Here is a 19085-nt window from a genome sequence, read left to right on the forward strand (position 1 = left end):
TATAGTAGGGAAGTATGTGATTTTGGATGCGGCTCGATGCGTGTTTGATATGGGTTTCAGTCATCACCTCTCCTTATATTTCAACTTTGACACAGTTTGTAATTCATAGTCAAGGTAAGGCATGTCAAGTTTATTTGTACAGTGAATTGCACACATGCTGGTAATTCAGTTTTCGCTTTCACCCAACAACAAATCCTACATAAGTTTATACACACTATGCAGAATAAGCAAGTTAATAATTTAAAAAAAAACATAAAAATTGCTGGTTATTTATTAATTAATAGTTCATGAGTCCCTTGTTTGTCGTGAACAGTAGGATCCTTATACTGTCCTTTCCGGTGCCCGAATTTGTGAGCACAATATACTGATGCACGACCTGGAGAGCTGATCGAGACGTAATGCGTGTGTCTGTGTGCTTGTGTACATATCAAATGGAGTACTTTGAAAGGCTATGCGCTAGGGGTGGGACGAGACACTTATCTCACGAGACATGAGATTGGGTTCAAGAGAACGAGACAAGATTTTAACATCGTATTTTTAAGAAATCCTCAATGATGAAATACATGACTAGAAAAATTGTTTGCTGGTGCATTTGAACTGTTTTGACTCACCTTGTAATGAATGTAATTTCAGTTCTAATTTCTGAGTATGAATTATCATATACAGTAAAAGACAACAAGCACTGTAAAGGTCTAGCCAAAAATTCAGCTGACTGCCTTGTCTCCTGTATTATCATCTCTTCAGACCTTAGAACTGCACATGAGCTTCTTCTGACCTCCTTCCCACAAATTGATCATAGATATTACATGCAAACAATAACCATAATCAAAGTACTCAATATTTAAAGTGCAAATAGAGACCAAATTTTCCAGAGCATGATAGAGAGCGAAGAGATGGCTACAACTAAATAGTTGTCATAGTGGGAGATATTCGCATGCCTCAGGGAGCCGCTTTTAAACAGCGGTAACGTATTGATGGAATTGTCGCAACTGTTTTCAAGCTGAATTAAATAGTTTTTATTTCTATAAAAAAGCAAAACCACAGTGGAGGCGTAATGTAAATGCAGAAGAGTCAAATATATACGTGCATCGCATGACAAAGAAAGCAACAGAAAATAATCTGTGGCATGGGACGTGCTCACGCTGCTGGACTCCAAGCGTGCACATGACTTTCAGACAGCATGCGTTTGCGAATCAGTTCACTTTCGCGGATTATTGAATGAAAAAAATATGCAAAAATGTACGTTCTGGCGAGTATTCAGGGATGTCTTTAGTAGATGTCTTTAGTGAATGCATTCAGTTGGGTAAGAAATCAATGTGTTCCAATGAATTTATCCGTGAGGCTCTAAAAAGGGTGGACTGGCAGCCTAATAATCTGTATGATTAATATATATATGCTGCCACTAACAGCCCTAAGAATAAGCAATATGAATTAGACTTACCTTTAACAAATTCCTGACCACTGGGTTTTCCTGCAAGGTCCTGGAAAAACTGTAAACTAGAAACAGAAAAAGCATGTAAGTGACTCGCTAGAAATTGTATAACTTCAGTTACTAGTAGCACATGATGAGCAACAAAGACACCATTTACAAATACAATGGATTAACACTAAATCAAATATAAAAGATTTTGAGAATAGCAGATCAACATTACATAGGGTTTACTATTGACCACCACATTTAGCGTTTACAATACACATGTTTATATCACACAACTACAGTCTGTTTTACAGCAACACAATCCCCTCGCTATGATAAACATGACTTCCGAGTCAATTTAACCAGTATGATCTGAACATCTGCAGCTAAAAGTAACATCCTCACAAACATCCACACAGGTGAAACTACCCTTAAAAGAGACGTGTCAATATGAAGCAGGCATTGCTCACATCCTAGTGAGCTACCTAAAAAGACAGCATTGCACATGAAACCACACTAGATTAAGACAATGCTGAATACAAAGGAAGCTTACTGGGATTTTAGACACACACAAAAACACAAAGTTGAGATACACATGGACCCCACATGCTCAAAAATACATAAATGGTCATGACACTATAATGACCACAGTGCAGTCTAACTAGGCAGCTCACTAGGTGTCAACAATCAGACCGCTGACTCAGTATGTTTAGGCACTGAGCTGCTCATAAATGCTGCCTATGCAGGGCAGATCTCTAGGTTTCAAGACAACCAATATCCAACAGGCTTAAACTCTTTAGCACAGCTACATCCAACCCTTTTTTCGTGATTACGTAACATCCTAACATCCCATATTATTTACTTCAGCCTCGGGGTGTATAAGATCATGTTCACTGCATGAAACATGTAACGCACATTACATACTGTACCACACACTGATAAGAAGACACATGCTAATGCTAACCCAGCTAACTATTAGCTTACTGACGTTACAGTCATGCAAATTACCGTTAAAGTGCCTTACATATACATTTGCAGAAACTATAGATTTTATATTGCTTATATGGTTAACGGTATATCATGGTTTATATGCCATTTTATTGAACTTTAAGGGAATAGTTTTCAACGCGCACAAGCTGTGGACATTGACAATGAAGAGAATATGATTTATGCTTTCGACAATAACCCACGATTATAACGGCCAAACAAAACGTTTATAACTTTATTCCTATCCACACTCTCCACCCGATTACTAAACTCCTACTCACAACTCATTTTTGCCAGATTTGTCCCAGTTTTTTATCCAGTCAGACGGGAGGATAAGCGCCGCCATCTTCCTCCAAACACACTCACTCACAGCAGCGGCGGCGCGAGCCGGATGTTTAGCACACACGCTCGCGCGCGCGTCAATGCATCTCGGGATGTCGGAGTGTTTATTTTCAATTTATTTTCAAGTAATTTAATATCTACCTTTTCGTTTAATTTCTAAATACATAGAAGGCAACAATAGCAATGTTTTAAATATTAAAAAAATAGAAATTAAGCGATAATAAATGTTTTAGAAATATCCCTGCCTGAGCACGAATCTGCTTTCTATCTTTTTCATCCTAACGGCTTTGTTGTTTTTGTTTTTATATCATTTTGATTGTACACACAGTTGTATGTGCAAGCCGTAACTGTATGTAAATTATTCATCGTTCATAATCAATAAAACATGTTACTGTATCCAGGGCATCTAAACATGGAAACAGCTAAAACACTGAAAGTGTACACACTTTGCTATAACAGAAAGAACACAGTTGATAATTAACTGAATTAAAGAGAAAGAAAATGGCTACATAATAACTTGTGGCTGGGGCTAAAATAAAATAAGGTATAATAAATATATACGGTGGGAAACGACACCAACATTTACAATATTTTTATTCATTTATTTTTATTTCAACAGACGTGCCTCCCTTCGATATTTGTTTCAGCATATTTATGTATTTTGTATTGTATTTCTAGACTACAGGTTCTTTATCATCAGTCATGCCATACATTTTGTTGAATTTTAATTTATAATCGTACTTTTACTGTAATAAACCGGGTTTCGGGTTTCCCCTTTTTTACATACATACAAACGAACTATTTATTTATTTATTTATTTATTTATTTATTTATTTATTTATTTATTTATTTATTTATTTATTTATTTATTTAACCGGAAGCTTGATGCTTTTATTTTGAAAATACTAACGTATAGTTTTGTCGCTTAAGACTTTTATTTTGAAGCTCTTCCTCTTCCACTGAACTCCACCAATAGGAAGAGGACAGAGTTGCTTCCTGCAGAACTGTCGTGGCCTCAGACAGTGGCTGTTTCAGAAATGTTTTATAAACTTTTGATAGTTGTTTTGCTCGCTGTTAGTTTACACGGCACGCCATCAAATGGACAGAAAAAGAAGGAGGTCAGTGTATTATCTTGGCTTGTTATTGAGTGTTCTATTTGTACGTTAAGTCACCCCTCTCATGTAAGTTATAAGCTGACTGGTTTCTCAAAGGCTCCGAGAGATTCTGTCTGTACAGCTCATGAGGGGATTAAATGACTCATTCATGTCTGCATTTGCGAGGACACTGGGATCCATCTGTAAATTACTGAGAATGAATGATTGATGTCGGTTTTATTCAGTGTATAATGGTCTGACACACTTGGTCATGTATGCAAACTAAGCTAAGCTTCCTGTTGTACATCAGCCTCTGAACTGACCTGACTGTCCTACTTCTGTTTGTGTTGTTCATATTAGACAATGCAGACTTGGCAATGCATATTAATGTTAGACTTCGCAATGCATATTAATACTAATAATACATTTGTGATTTATTTACAGTAATAATTTACAAAATATCTTCATGGAACATGATCTTTACTTAATGACCTAATGATTTTTTGGCATACAGTGTATGTATGACCCATACAATGTTTTATTGGCTGTATAATAATAATAATTACTTACATTTATGAATCACTTTACATATAGAAGGGGGACTCTCCTCAACCACCACTAATGCCACAAATATACCTGTGAGACTTATGTGTGTGTGTGTGTGTGTGTGTGTGTGTGTGTGTGTGTGTGTGAGAGTGTGTGTGTGTGTGTGTGTGTGTGTGTGTGTGTGTGTGTGTGTGTGTGTGTGTGTGTGTGTGTGTTTGCAGACCCTGCTATCAGAGAAGGTCAGTCAGTTGATGGATTGGACCAGTAAGCGTGCCGTAATCCGGCTGAACGGAGAGAAGTTTAGGAAGCTCATCCGAGCCCCTCCACGCAACTACTCCGTCATCATCATGTTCACGGCGCTGCAGCAACAGAGACAATGTGCCGTCTGCAAGTGAGTGTAACACACACACTGCAGAAAGGCTGTTATTCTTAACAATTACAAATTATTTTTGGTAAAATTAAATGGAAATATTACAGAAAGAATGTCAAGGGTAATGTTTTGGGTGAAGATTGTTAGCTGAAACTGTGGTCCTCAGTGATTCTTATAATGCAAGTCAATGGGTGCCGTCACTTTGAGCATCAAAAAAAGCTAAAATGCTAATTCGCTTCTGCGTTTTGGCGTACAAAGTGATTTCATACCTGCACTACTCTATAGCACAGACTGATCGTTCTGCTTCTTAAGACGTCAATATGTTGTCATGAGCCGTGGATAATACATTTGTTTTCCGAGGGAGCATTTTAAAAGCAATATTTTTGCATTTCCAGTTATTATTGCTACACAAAAATTACATTCTTCACATTAAAACTTAAAACTTTTGCACTGTATTAATTTGCATTAAACAAACTTGTTAATATTTAAAAATATATATATATATATTTAAAAAGAGATTTTTCTGTTGAATAAAAGTGTGTTTTGCTTGTGTTTTCAGACAGGCAGATGAAGAGTACCAGATTCTGGCCAACTCCTGGCGTTATTCGAGTGCGTTTACTAACCGGATTTTCTTTGCAATGGTGGATTTTGATGACGGCTCAGATGTTTTCCAGATGGTAACCATCCCTGAATTTATTTTTACTCCACCTCATGCTTTACTCTTTTAAAGTGAACATGAAGTGCCATTTGTGATCTGTGATACACACTGGGAAACAAAGTCGCTGTTCAGATTTAAGAGTCTATCCTTAAAGGGGGGGTGAAACACTCACTTTCAGTCAGTGTCATGTCAATCTTGAGTACCTATAGAGTAGCATTGCATCCTGCATATCTCTGAAAAGTCTTTATTTTTTTAATAATTATATAAGAAAAATGCGCTGTTCCGAGTCTTTCCGAAAAAAGCCGAGCGGGTGGGGGCGTGTCGTGTGAGCGGAGCTAAATAATGACGTGTGCACGCTGCTGCTATTGTGTTGAGTCGAGTGCGTCGTAAAGCTGTGTCATCCCTAACAGCGGGAAAAAACTTTATTCAAAATAAAAATATGGCTTTTAATCAGATACAGCCATACATCTATGATCCGGAATCAGACCCAGAGGCTGCAGTTGAACAGGAGCAGCAGCAAAAACGACTAGAGCAGGACGTCTCTATGTGGTACAAGTTATACACTAACTATATAATATGCTTAGCGACTTGTGTTATTTACATATTTATACTTGAATTATATCGTCGTATTTTTGTCATATAGTGGCCAGCTAAACAAATGTACACGCACTACACATCGCATGCTCCATTGATCAATTTCTATATATAGTAATATATATAGTAACTATACGTGATCATGTTTGGGCTACTTGATGAGCATAGACACAGACATTTGAAGCAGTCTTACTCACCGCCTGCGGTTCTAACGTTGGGACCTTTATCGTTGGGACTGCTCCATCCTTCAGCATTAGGCGATTGGAAAATCCGGCGTCGAGCTGGGCCTTGTTTATGAAACAGTCGGCACCGAAATGCAGCGAACAGATATAAACATTCGCGCAACTCAGTTGCTGATCCGGAAAAGCAAATTACATCCACTGTTGCCTTAACGCGGGGTTTTGGGGATTCTGTGCAGGACTGTCTTGGTCTGGCAACCAAAAACCCACTTTTTTGGTGACATTGTAATTGTGCACATCACCTGTGCAGCGCAGCCTACGAGCCAGCGCTTTGATGGGCGTAGCCTGTTGCTTTCGCTCTCTCGCTCTCTCTCTCTCACACTCTTCCGGTAGAATTGTCCGTAAGGCCCATACAAGGAAATTCCGCCCCCATTAACGTCAATGGGGACGCATGATCGCAAAAAACTTGCCGAAACTTATGACTAACCGGAAGTAGTATTTTTGACAAAGAAATACTCCCATCAAACGTCCACCTTAACTTTTGAAACTTTGTCTATGTTTAGTATGGGATTCCAAGTCTTTAACAGTGTAAAAAGATCAGTATGCATGAAACAGCATTTCACCCCCCCTTTAAGTATCTAATCATTATTGCAGTGATTATGTTTGGCAACAGTTCTTCTAACCCTAACTGATGGAGTGTGTCGCTTTTCATTTCTTAAACAACCATATAAATAATATAATTGAGCCAAACCTAAATGTGATGACTATACACCTGCTGGTTAACGTTAACATTATGGTAAGTAACAGTTAACATTAATTAGTTGCTCACAAAGACTAGGGGATGTCATTGTAAAAGTAAGGTTGTTTTAGAGGCACAGCGAGATATGACATCAATAAGACCAGTAATTTGTATAAGAAAATAAATGGGGGTAAATTACAAATCATTTTGCAATTATAGAGTTAGTTCACCCAAAAATGAAGATTACCCCATGATTTACTCACCCTCACGCCATCCTAGGTGTGTATGACATTCTTCTTTCAGCCAAACACATTCAGAGTTATAGTAATAACAATTCCTGGCTCTTCCAAGCTTTATAATGCCAGTGAATGGTAACAATTGGTTATGATGAATGGTATGTTTGTTTGTTTGTTTGTTTCTTTATTTATTTATATAGCACAACATATATATATATATATATATATATATATATATATATATATATATATATATATATATATATATATATATATATATATATATATATAATATATGAATAAAAAGGAATTAAAAACAAAAACAATATTTAAAAAAATACAGTTTAAACAGTATATGCCCCCTTCATTAAATAGGCTTTCAGCAACTTCTTAAAAACATGCAGGTGTGTAACAGACTGAATGGATAGGGGTAACTCATTCCAAAGGCTCGGCCCGGTTACCGCAAAGGCTCGATCGCCTTTGTGAACCCGGGTTGTCCTAGGCACTACAAGTAGGTTTAGGTTTTCTGAATGGAGTGATCATTTAGGATTATATGGACGCAGAAGATTTGTGAGATATGGTGGGGCCTGATTGTGTAAGGATTTAAAAACGAATAATAACATGTTATACCTTATTCTAAGGTGAACTGGCAGCCATTGTAACGAGGCTAGTATTGGGGAAACATGATCGTATTTCTTTACTCTTTTGTTTAAAGCCACGCTGCAGCATTTTGTACTGCCTGCAAACGTGCCAAGGATGCAGAACTTGTACCGAAATACAGGGAGTTGCAGAAATCCAATCGAGAGTCAGGAGGGAGTCGCCTGTCAATCGCGTCATATCTGTGCTACCCTCGGTTTTGGGTTTTATTTGGCAGGAGCGCTTTACTCTTAGCAGTGTGAACAAGTGAACGTACGGAGTAACGTCATAACATCATTTTCAACACACTTAAATGTATCTAATATGATAAACAGAGCTGCTTTACCTTATGATCATGACCGGAAGAGCGGATCAGTGCAGGCGCCCGGCGAAGTGTCCCGTCCCTTCATAATAAAATTCCCATAGTTGCGAGGCGGGTATTTGTTTAACAATCGCTCCAGCGGTCGTGCTCAGCTCCTCAACACTCGGTCCTGCTCTGCTTCACACTACAGTAACGTTAATAACCGCATCCATCAACATAATTTCTGCCCGAGTCCTATTTTCCACCGGCTGTGAGGTGAAGACCACACGTCCCAAGATGCTGCGCTCACACTTGGCGTCATCAAACTACACCTTTGTTTTGAATAGGCGCCCTCCAGTGGACGGAAAGTTGTATAGTGCACCTTTAAAATCAAACAGTTTTCTGCCATCCAAGTTTTAATATACTTTAGACATTCTAATATTGAGACCGACGGCTGAGTGGCAGATACATCTGAGTATCATTGGCATAATGAAACAATATGCCATATTTTCTGAGAATGTTCCCCAATGGATAAATTCATGGTAAGATAGATTTTGAAGACCTAAAAAAGTGCAACCATCCATCATAGAAGTAATCCGTAAGGTTTTAGAGGGTTAATAAAGACCTTCTGAAGGGAAACCATGCGTTTATGTTAAAAAAAATACATATTTATAACTTTATAGACTAATCCCACTTGATTTTTTTAAAGAGAAATGTGGGAGGAACTTAAGTTTGTTGTTTGAACTGTGAGAGGCGTCGACTCTCACCTGAGCTCACACTACTCTACATCCCACGGCATGCGTCAGGTCAGAGGTCACTTTTCCGCCATAACTACACTTGCGTACAGCCGTTACCAGAAGCCTGTGATTATAGTTTATAAAGTTATATATATATATATATATATGGATATTTGGGAACATTTTATTTTAAGGGTCAGTTATTAACTAGTTGCTTATTAGCATGCAAATTACTAGGATATTGGCTGTTTATTAGCACTTATAAAGCACATATTAATGCCTTATTCTGCATGACCTTATTCTACATCCCTTAATCCGACCCAATACCTAAACTTAAATAGTACAAAAACTACCTTACTAACTATTAATAAGCAGTAAATTAGGAGTTTATTGAGGCAAAAGTCGTAGTTAATAGTGAATATGTGTTCCTCAGACTAAAGTGTTACCGGATATTATTCTTACACAAATGCATTGCTTCGCATCAGAAGGCCTTTATTGGAGTTTTTTTCCACTTTTATGATGGATAGATGCACTTTTTTTTGGGCTTCAAAATCTTGATTCCCCCATTCACTCCCATTATAAAGCTTTGAAGGATATTTTCTAATCTGATTCGGATTGTGTTTGGCTGAAAGAAGGGAGTGATCTACACCTAAGATGGCTTGGTGGTGATTTTATAATAGTTACATTGCTCTGTATGTCCTCTGTAGCTCAACATGAACTCGGCTCCAACATTCATCAACTTCCCGGCCAAAGGCAAACCCAAGCGAGCGGACACGTACGAGCTTCAGGTCCGAGGCTTCGCCGCCGAGCAGCTGGCCCGATGGGTGGCGGACCGCACAGACGTCCATGTAAGACTAGAGCATTCACATTCAGCTCCAGATGGATCATGGCAGTGTTTAATGTGCTGGTGTGTGTGTCGTCCAGATCCGGGTGATCAGGCCTCCGAACTACGCCGGGCCGCTGATGCTGGGTTTGCTGCTGGCGTTCATCGGCAGTCTGGCTTACTTGCGCCGAAACAACCTGGAGTTCCTCTTCAACAAGAACGTCTGGGCTTTCTCTGCACTGGTGCGACCATGGTTTTTATATTTTATAACAGTGATGTTAAAGCCCCACTTGGCTACTTTTGCTCTCGGGGTCCCCCTACAGTTTGGAAAAAATAATGTCCTCAGCTACTGTCGTAAGCTCAGTCATCCTACAACAGGGGACGCCATCGCGCGTGCATTTGTTGACATGACAACCCTGATAGCCCTGAACTAGTGATGCGTGGGTCGTCTCATAACCCGCGGACCCCGTATGTCTATTTAAAGGTCGCGGGTGCGCGGCGTGTTGTAAAAATATATACTAGTGGTGCGGTGCGGGCCAAATAACTTCATTAAAGCGTCCCGCGGGTCGGTGCAGCACTTCTGGCGGCACGTGTGAAATGTCTTCATCCCAGGTAACGTTACAGTCAGTGGCTTATGTTTCAGCATGTCATATGAATATAATTTCATGGGTTTTGTTTTTTTCAAACGCCAAATAATCACGATGCTCACGTTTACAAGCCAGCGTCATTATAGTAGTCTATTGGTTAGCGTTTTCCAGAATCTATATGATCCTTCAGTTCAGTGTTTGAGTGGTAGCTCACCGTAACAAGCAGGACAGCATCGGTCGGGCTCGCCTCCTTCAGCTCACACCGACGAGCAAACCCTGGTCACATTTTGATCCTCGTCCTGCCTTTAATCCCATCATTTTTTTCATTTCCTCTTATTGCTTTCCTCCAACAAAACCTTTTCTTTCTTATTTGTCTCTGCTGCTTCGGACATGACTATATTATCCGACGAACAAAGTTGGGCTCGCACGTCCGAAAGTAAGGAAGTGTGTGTGTTGGTGGAAGTGACGTATATGCCGTAAAGCAGTCGAATTTTGTAGTTCTTTTCTTTTTCTCGGGTTACTACCCGAAACCCGAAGTTTAAAAGTACGATTAAAAACGATACAGACCTCATCAGGCTATGGCAGTCGTGTCATTCAACCTATTGTAAGTCGATTTATCATCACAAGAGTCTTAAAAAATATATTATGAAGGTTGAAAAGTTACCTAGTGCTGCTTTAAATTAAAATGTGTCAGAGAAAAAATAAATTAAAGGGTTTGTTCATCCAAAAATACAATGCATGTCATTAACTCCTCACCCTAATGTCGTTTCACACCCGTAAGACCTCCGTTCATCTTCAGTTTAAGATATTTTATATTTCGTCCGAGAGCGTATGCAAGTGTATGCACACTATACTGTCCATGTCCAGAAAGGGAATAAAAACATCATCACAGTAGTCCATATGGGACATCAGTGGGTTAATTCAGCCTTTCTCAAAGTGGGTGCCGCGGCACACTGGGGTGCCCCCTGACTGTGTCAGGGGTGCCGCCAAAAAATTACATAGGCTAAAAAAAAAAAAAAAAAAATCTGAAATTTCATATATAAAATATATTTGAATTTATATAAATACATTCTTCTTCTTTTTATCCCTTTCGCACTTACGATCACACATTCACACATGTGATTAGAACGGTCAGTGCATCACGTTCATTCAAATGTAAATTCAAATGTGCTTTCGCGTTGGCTTGCACTGAGCCAGAGACAGGCGCGCTCAGAGCTGTCATATATCACAACTTTTCAGTGTTTTCAGCCACATAATGTTTATTTTGGGTTTCATACATATACGTACTAAAAAAAACTATACATTTAGAGTTTGTAAAATACACAATGATGAAAAATGAAGAGGCAATAATAATCCTTTCCATTATAATTAGTTTTATTCATATCAGATACACATTGTGTCAGTAACTTTAAAGTTTAACATTACTCTTCTCCCAGTTCACCTGCCACTTACTTTTATGTATTTTGAGAGAAGTGGACGAATTCACGTCTTGTAAATCCAACAGATCCGATTTTCTGAACTGCGCCTGTGGCGGCGATGGCGGTGCCCGTCGTGCATACAGCTCAACTAACGCGATCGTTATAAGGTGTTTAAACAACAAAACACTTCCACTTGTATATATTTGACAATCGGAATATCAGATAATTCATGCCATATCTAACAAATTTGTGAACATTTTGAATAAAAAAGGAAAAATGACAATGATAAAAGCAGATCATCATTCATTCAGCTCTGTTGTTGTTGTTGCTGCGGTGTGTCACATGACAAGCAATGACGCGTCACCATGGAAACCATAAAGTGACACATTAATAACGGTCGCTTTGAAAAACTCACGCTGGGGGGTCAGCCAGAATGTTTTACATTTGCGTGTGAAAGAGTTAAACATATGAGCGGATTAATAAAATTGTAAATTAATTTTAGATAAATATATATATATATATATATATATATATATATATATATATATATATATATATATATATATATATATATAAAATTAACCATAAAAATCCATCTCACATCAGTAACTCTCATGACGTCCTCACCGGGGTCGCGTGACTGTGCAGTTGGCTACATGTTTATAATTTAACCGCGAAAATACATTTGATTTCACAAAGAGCAAGAAACAAGCAACAGCAGCATGGATCGTTTTAAAAAAAGAAAAGCCCCACAAGAACCGGACAGTTTTTACTTTGAAATGGAGTATTATGCTCTGTTCATTACTGTCCGGTCTAAATAAACAGGACATTTGCATTTAAATTTGGGTTATGCAGTGTTTTTAAAATATATTTTAAACTGGGGTGCCTTGAAATTTTATGCACTTTTGAAAGGTGCCCTGACTGAAAAAAGTTTGAGAAAGGCTGGGTTAATTAGAGTCTCTTGAAGCAGCAAAAATGTATTTTGGTCCAAAAATAGGAAAAACTACGACTTTATTCAGCATTGTCTTCCGCGTTTGTTTTCAAACCTCAAATAAATATAAAATATCTTAAACTGTGTCTGAAGATGAATGGAGGTCATACGGGCGAAGAACGACATTAGGGGGAGTCATTAATGACATCAATTTTTGGATAAACTAACCCTTTAATAATCAATTAAATAATCTTAACACTTAAATGGCTAAAACTGATTTGTACAAACATTTTTTTTAATCGCACATAAGGCAGTTTTTATATCAACCTTTTAATAACAGAATCGTTTCCACTACAGCTTGTTGGTGAAATATAAACATTTAAACTGTAATAACTTGTTTTCAACCTGGAGTTCCTGTTCAACAAGAACGTCTGGGCTTTCTCTGCACTGGTGCGACCATGACCTTTATATTTCATAACAGTCATGCAGCGAAGTAAAATTTGTCCGAAAACCAAAATTGAAAATAAATAATAAATTAATAATCATCCAGCGTTGGAGTCTGATGCCCTTTGGCTATGTGAGGAAATCAGTGACAGTAGAGTGCATGAAGTGTCCAAGTCACACTTCGTTTTTTCTGTTCATTGTTAGGTGCATCATTCAGGAAAAAAATAAGAGTTTTTGCTTTAAAGGGGTGGTTCCGTGTTATTTTCTAGGCTTGGTTGTGTTTATGGGGCGCATTATAACATGGTTTAATGCTTCTTTTTTTCTTTTTTTACGCTGTATTTTTCTTCTATTCTCCCTTTTTTCCACACCGCTGTCTCCACTATCCTTTGAACGGCTCATTTGCTTCCTGCTTCTATGAAGCCCATCCCTCCGAAAAACGCAATGGTCTTAGATTGGTCAGATGGCCAAATGTAGTTTCCTGTATTTTTATTGGCTGAAGTGCCAAGCACAGGTTGCCGGAAACGCCACGCCCCTTCCCATTACGGGCAGAAGTCTCATCTGCGGAGACTAGCGAGGGTTTATGATGTCACCAACCCAGGAAGAAGCTCGTTGTAGTCCAAACCGGCCGTTTTTGTAGGCAATAAACTGTAATTTTAAAAGACAATATCTCCGTTTGCATTGAACTTTCAGCGCTGTAACTTTGCAGATACTGTTAATGCTCAAGCAGCAACATTACACACTAACTAAAGATAAAAAGTGAAATCGCATTCACCCACCCCTTTAAATAGCACTTTTTTTTGTTGTTGGAGTTTTCAGTGTGAACACATTGCTTTTATATTACAAAATGCCACAGAATAGTGTATTAGTGTGAAAATTGGGATGCACCTCTATTTTGGTTTAGAACATAAAATCTAGTTAACATGAATGAATCTATCTCTCTCTATCTCTAGTGTTTTGTTTTGATCATGACGTCGGGTCAAATGTGGAACCACATCCGAGGACCTCCATACGCCCACAAGAACCCCAACTCTGGCCAAGTGGTTTGTTAGACTCTTTACCTAACGTTTAGTTTTATTTCTTCCTTTTATATTTTAGAAGAACCCCATCTAAACAGTCCCAGTTTTCTTTGCTGTGTTGATTTATTTCATATTGAGTCTCTTTTGTTCAGCAGAGTTTGTCAGCTGCTTTAAATCCTTCTATTGAGCATTTGATTTGAGTCCTCACTATTTTTATCTAGCATAAAAATCCTCAAAACTTCAATTTATAGCCATGTTTAAAGGGGTTATGCCTTTTTAATCTCCTTGAGGGCCATTTATGATCTTAATAAAGTTTGCACAAAAACGGTTCTATGTTTGCAAAACATGATCATTTTCCACCCTTGGTCCGAAAGTCTTGGTTTTTGTGCTAGTCTGTAGACATCCAGTGTTATGATTGATAACATCACTGAACATTAGATTCCTCAGGTCATGCTCACATGTTCAGGTTTTTATATCAAATGATAATCCACAGTAATGTGTCTCTCCTTGATTTCAGAGTTACATCCACGGCAGCAGCCAGGCTCAGTTTGTGGCAGAGACACACATTGTTCTTCTCTTCAGTATCCTTCACTGCCACTGCACTCAGATCAGTTACACTGACACAATGAGCCCGATTTACTAACAGCTTGCTCCAGCGTGAACCCTATTTTGGCGGGAATACTGTCAAAATTACTAAAGACATGCAGTTAAAAATTACCGCTGGAATGGTCTGGACAGGGTTATTTTTGCAGCTGACCTTATTGTCAACCAAATATAGAAACGCGCTGCAAATACTCACAACTCAACCAAATACAGAATCGCTGCAAATACTCACAACTCAACCAAATACAGAATCGCTGCAAATACTCACAACTTAACCAAATACAGAAACACACTGCAAATACTCACAACTCAAGCAAATACAGAAACACACTGCAAACACTCACAACTCAACCAAATAAAGAAACACACTGCAAATACTCACAACTCAACCAGAAACAAATACAGAAACACGCTGCAAATACTCACAACACAACCAAACACAGAAACACACTGCAAATACTCACAACTCAACCAAACACAGAAACACACTGCAAATACTCACAACTCAACCAAATACAGAAACTCGCTGCAAATACTCAAAACTCAACCAAACACAGAAACACACTGCAAATACTCACAACTCAACCAAACACAGAAACACACTGCAAATACTCACAACTCAACCAAACACAGAAACACACTGCAAATACTCACAACTCAACCAAACACAGAAACACACTGCAAATACTCACAACTCAACCAAATACAGAAACTCGCTGCAAATACTCAAAACTCAACCAAACACAGAAACACACTGCAAATACTCACAACTCAACCAAACACAGAAACACACTGCAAATACTCACAACTCAACCAAATACAGAAACTCGCTGCAAATACTCACAACTCAACCAAATACAGAAACACACTGCAAATACTCACAACTAAAGCAAATACAGAACACACTGCAAATACTCACAACTTAACCAAATACAGAAACACACTGCAAATACTCACAACTCAACCAAATACAGAAACTCGCTGCAAATACTCAAAACTCAACCAAACACAGAAACACACTGCAAATACTCACAACTCAACCAAACACAGAAACACACTGCAAATACTCACAACTCAACCAAATACAGAAACTCGCTGCAAATACTCACAACTCAACCAAATACAGAAACACACTGTAAATACTCACAACTCAACCAAATACAGAAACACGCTGCAAATACTCACAACTAAAGCAAATACAGAAACACACTGCAAATACTCACAACTAAAGCAAATACAGAAACACACTGCAAATACTCACAACTAAAGCAAATACAGAAACACACTGCAAATACTCACAACTAAAGCAAATACAGAAACACACTGCAAATACTCACAACTAAAGCAAATACAGAAACTCGCTGCAAATACTCACAACTAAAGCAAATACAGAAACACACTGCAAATACTCACAACTTAACCAAATACAGAAACACACCGCAAATACTCACAACACAACCAAATACAGAAAACGTACATATGATCTGAATGTTAAAATAAACCAAAAACACACAGCAACCCACCACTGATTTGAGACATTGAACAATAAGCATGTCCCAGCCAGGTTTGTCATGTGTAAGTATTTGTAGAACATTTCTGTTTTTGGCCACAATAGGCATTTTCTGATTGGCTTTTTGTTTGATTAGCACAGGATGTTACAGTCTGTCATGTAAGTCATTCAGGTGTCATGTTCCTGAACTCTGAATCAGATGCTGCGGTGACTCTAGGAATGGTACTGCTTCATGAAGCTGCAACCTCTGACTTGGACGTCGGGAAGAGGAAAAGTATGTTTTCAAATGAGCTGTGCTGCATAGACTAAAGTGAGAACCATTTTAATGTGTCATGTTTTCTCTCCAGTCATGTGTATGGCAGGAATTGGGCTGGTGGTGCTGTTCTTCAGTTGGCTGCTGTCAGTCTTCAGGGCCAAATACCACGGATATCCTTACAGGTGAGATCATGTGACCATCATTAGTCCAAAAAAGGATTGAAATATCAATGCAAAGAGAGTCTGGGAGCACTAATGAAAATGCATTTGTAAAGTTTAATTGAAAAATGTACATGAGTTCGATAATGTCTTAGTATTTGCTCGGCCCTGTTTGGCTTGAGCTGGATGCACTAAACCTGATGATCATGTTCAATGCATGATTAGTAACTCAGAAATGGTGCTGAATCTTAAAATTGTGAAAACTATAGAATGTACCGTAATTTAAAATAAATACTTTTAATTTGCAGCCTTTAGCTGCAACTGGGAACTAAATCTAACTCGCTCCGACTAAACATTTACTCGTTGAATTCTTGCACCGGGAACAATTCTTCTATACAATACTACTTGCATAATAGGACCTCTTTAAAGTGTGCACTGATTCACACTTCGGAAATCTACCGAAAATAGTAGACCATCCGGGGACTTTTGGCATACTCTTTTCAACATAGTATGCTTTAGGTTATTTTAACCTCCATACTATTTAGGACAGAGCTTGACTCTGTAAAGGTACCCATAGCAGACTGGTGGGCGTGGCCTTGGACTGCAACATGCCTAGTGCATTATGGGGATTGAAGTTTTCCTAACTATTTCGCAAAAGGGGAAGACAACAGCATTTTTTCTCTCTTATCTCTAGTCAGGTAGCACTGGTTTCAAAGTAAAATGTTTCAGCTTTCTACTGTATAGGCAGCCATATTTGATTGAAAACCCATTTTGCCAGCGCTGAAGTATCCCTTTAAATTGACAGTAAAGACAATTAATAATGTTACAAAATATTTCTATTTAAAATAAATTATGTTCTTTTGAGCTTTCTATTAATTAAAGACTCCTGACATTTAAGCAGTGCAGCTGTTTTCAACATTGATAATCAGAAAGGTTTCTGAAAATTTAGCTTTTGCAATCACAGGAATAAATCACAATAGTTACAAATGGTTATTTTAAATTGGACTAATAGTTAGTTTAATATTAAACCAATATGAATTCAATATTACTTTTTTTAACTGTGTTTTTGAACAAATAGGCAAGGCAAGTTTATTTGTATAGCACATTTCATTCAACCAATGGCCATTTAAAGTGCTTTACATAGAAATTAATAAATAATAAAATAGGTCTAAAAGCTTACTTTTGAACTTAGAGTTTATAATAAGAAATATAATTTAGCACATACCAATGATGACTTTCTTTTCTAACATAAATGCCTCTCGTTTTTGTGCAGCTTCCTGTTTGGCTGAAAGAGGAGCGATGGAGGAGCTCTGGCAAATATTAATGCGCAAAGTGCCTTGATGTTTAAAAAGAGTGATTGACTTGGTAAAGTTCTGTTTGACCCTGTATGTGCCTTCTTGCTTTTTTTTTATATATATTACAGATTACATTTTAAAGTTTTTAATGGAAGTTTGTTCAATTCATTGGATTTCTCTCCCTGAGTGTTGTAGTCTAGGGTAACGGGGTGTGAACACAGAGGCTAAACTAATCCAATGTACAGTTTTATATTAAATTTGGTTGGGTCAAAATTCGTAGATTTGGAAGACGCACAACAGCAAGCAAGGTGTTTTCATTTCTACCTCATGAATGTGCATATCAAGTGTCCAAAGTCAAATCAGCGTGATTCAGAGGCAGTGTGAGATGAGGAAACTTCAGGGTGAATGGAAGTGTCTTAAATGCGGAGAGTGTTTGCTCTTGTCCTGCCTCAGGTGATGATTTCTGCCATTAAAAGTGCCTTGATTGCTCGTTGCATTGTATTTCTTTTGATTGATCACTCTTCCAGTTGTTTATCTGTGCTCACAGTTTTCTCCTTCTGCTTTGAGTCACTCGGTTGGTCTCTTCAAAGTGAAACAATAATATTAGGCTTATCAAGTAATTATTGGTTTCTGGCTCAGTTTTCAACATTGTATAATGCTACCTACTATTACTATATCCCACAATGCAATCTGCTCAACTTCTGAATGATCCGAATTTGGATGCGTTGTTTGATCAGACTGTTAAAGATAAAATGTACAAATATAACCAAAACATGACTAGTTTGAGCTGATTCGACCAATGGTGGTAGTTTGGGGTGGGGCTATCTGTTGAACCAACCAATAGCAGAGGCCCCCCTCTACTATTTGAGTGTTAGTGTTTGAAAACATGTAAATAAAAAAGTTTGACAATAATAATTATTCTTGCAATTGTGTATTGGGTAACACTTTATAATAAGTTTAGTGTAATAAAGTTTGTAGTTAACTTATAATAGATAAACTGTAGTCAATGCATTAATAGGCTATATATAAAGCATTAATTCACCACTGTAATTGTGTTATTGTTTAATTACTGTGTCTAATGTAAAGAGTTAGATAATGTTTTGTAAACAACGTATTAACAGCTATAGTTCTCACTTTAGATTAGGTCACGGAAAATTACATTAAGTGCTTTAAATCAACCTTTCTTGGACATTAATTACATTCACACA

The 19085-nt window shown here is 37.9% G+C and overlaps 2 protein-coding genes across 3 annotated transcripts in view; one reads left to right on the plus strand and one right to left on the minus strand.

Moving 5' to 3' along the window:
- thoc2 (THO complex 2) overlaps positions 1-2802 on the minus strand; it is a 145591-nt gene extending 142789 nt beyond the window's left edge. The window contains exons 1-2 of one of the 2 annotated variants that reach the window (XM_067456848.1): positions 2686-2802; positions 1442-1497 (exon numbers count right to left, since the gene is read on the minus strand). In XM_067456848.1, the coding sequence (XP_067312949.1) occupies positions 1442-1497; positions 2686-2750 (121 nt within the window). In that variant the 5' untranslated portion in view covers positions 2751-2802. The remainder of the gene's footprint in view (positions 1-1441; positions 1498-2685) is intronic. The other variant, XM_067456846.1, reaches the window with a different exon arrangement.
- A 917-nt stretch (positions 2803-3719) lies between these two features.
- magt1 (magnesium transporter 1) lies at positions 3720-18371 on the plus strand. Its single transcript, XM_067456854.1, has 10 exons — positions 3720-3864; positions 4608-4777; positions 5316-5433; positions 9544-9684; positions 9761-9901; positions 13990-14079; positions 14573-14636; positions 16368-16442; positions 16516-16606; positions 17856-18371. The coding sequence occupies exons 1-10, from the start codon at positions 3784-3786 to the stop codon at positions 17869-17871; spliced, it is 987 nt and encodes a 328-aa protein (XP_067312955.1). The 5' UTR covers positions 3720-3783; the 3' UTR covers positions 17872-18371.
- Positions 18372-19085: the final 714 nt, after the last annotated feature.

The sequence above is a fragment of the Pseudorasbora parva genome, chromosome 11, assembly GCF_024679245.1.
Source record: "Pseudorasbora parva isolate DD20220531a chromosome 11, ASM2467924v1, whole genome shotgun sequence".
NCBI classification, from domain to species: Eukaryota; Metazoa; Chordata; class Actinopteri; order Cypriniformes; family Gobionidae; genus Pseudorasbora; species Pseudorasbora parva.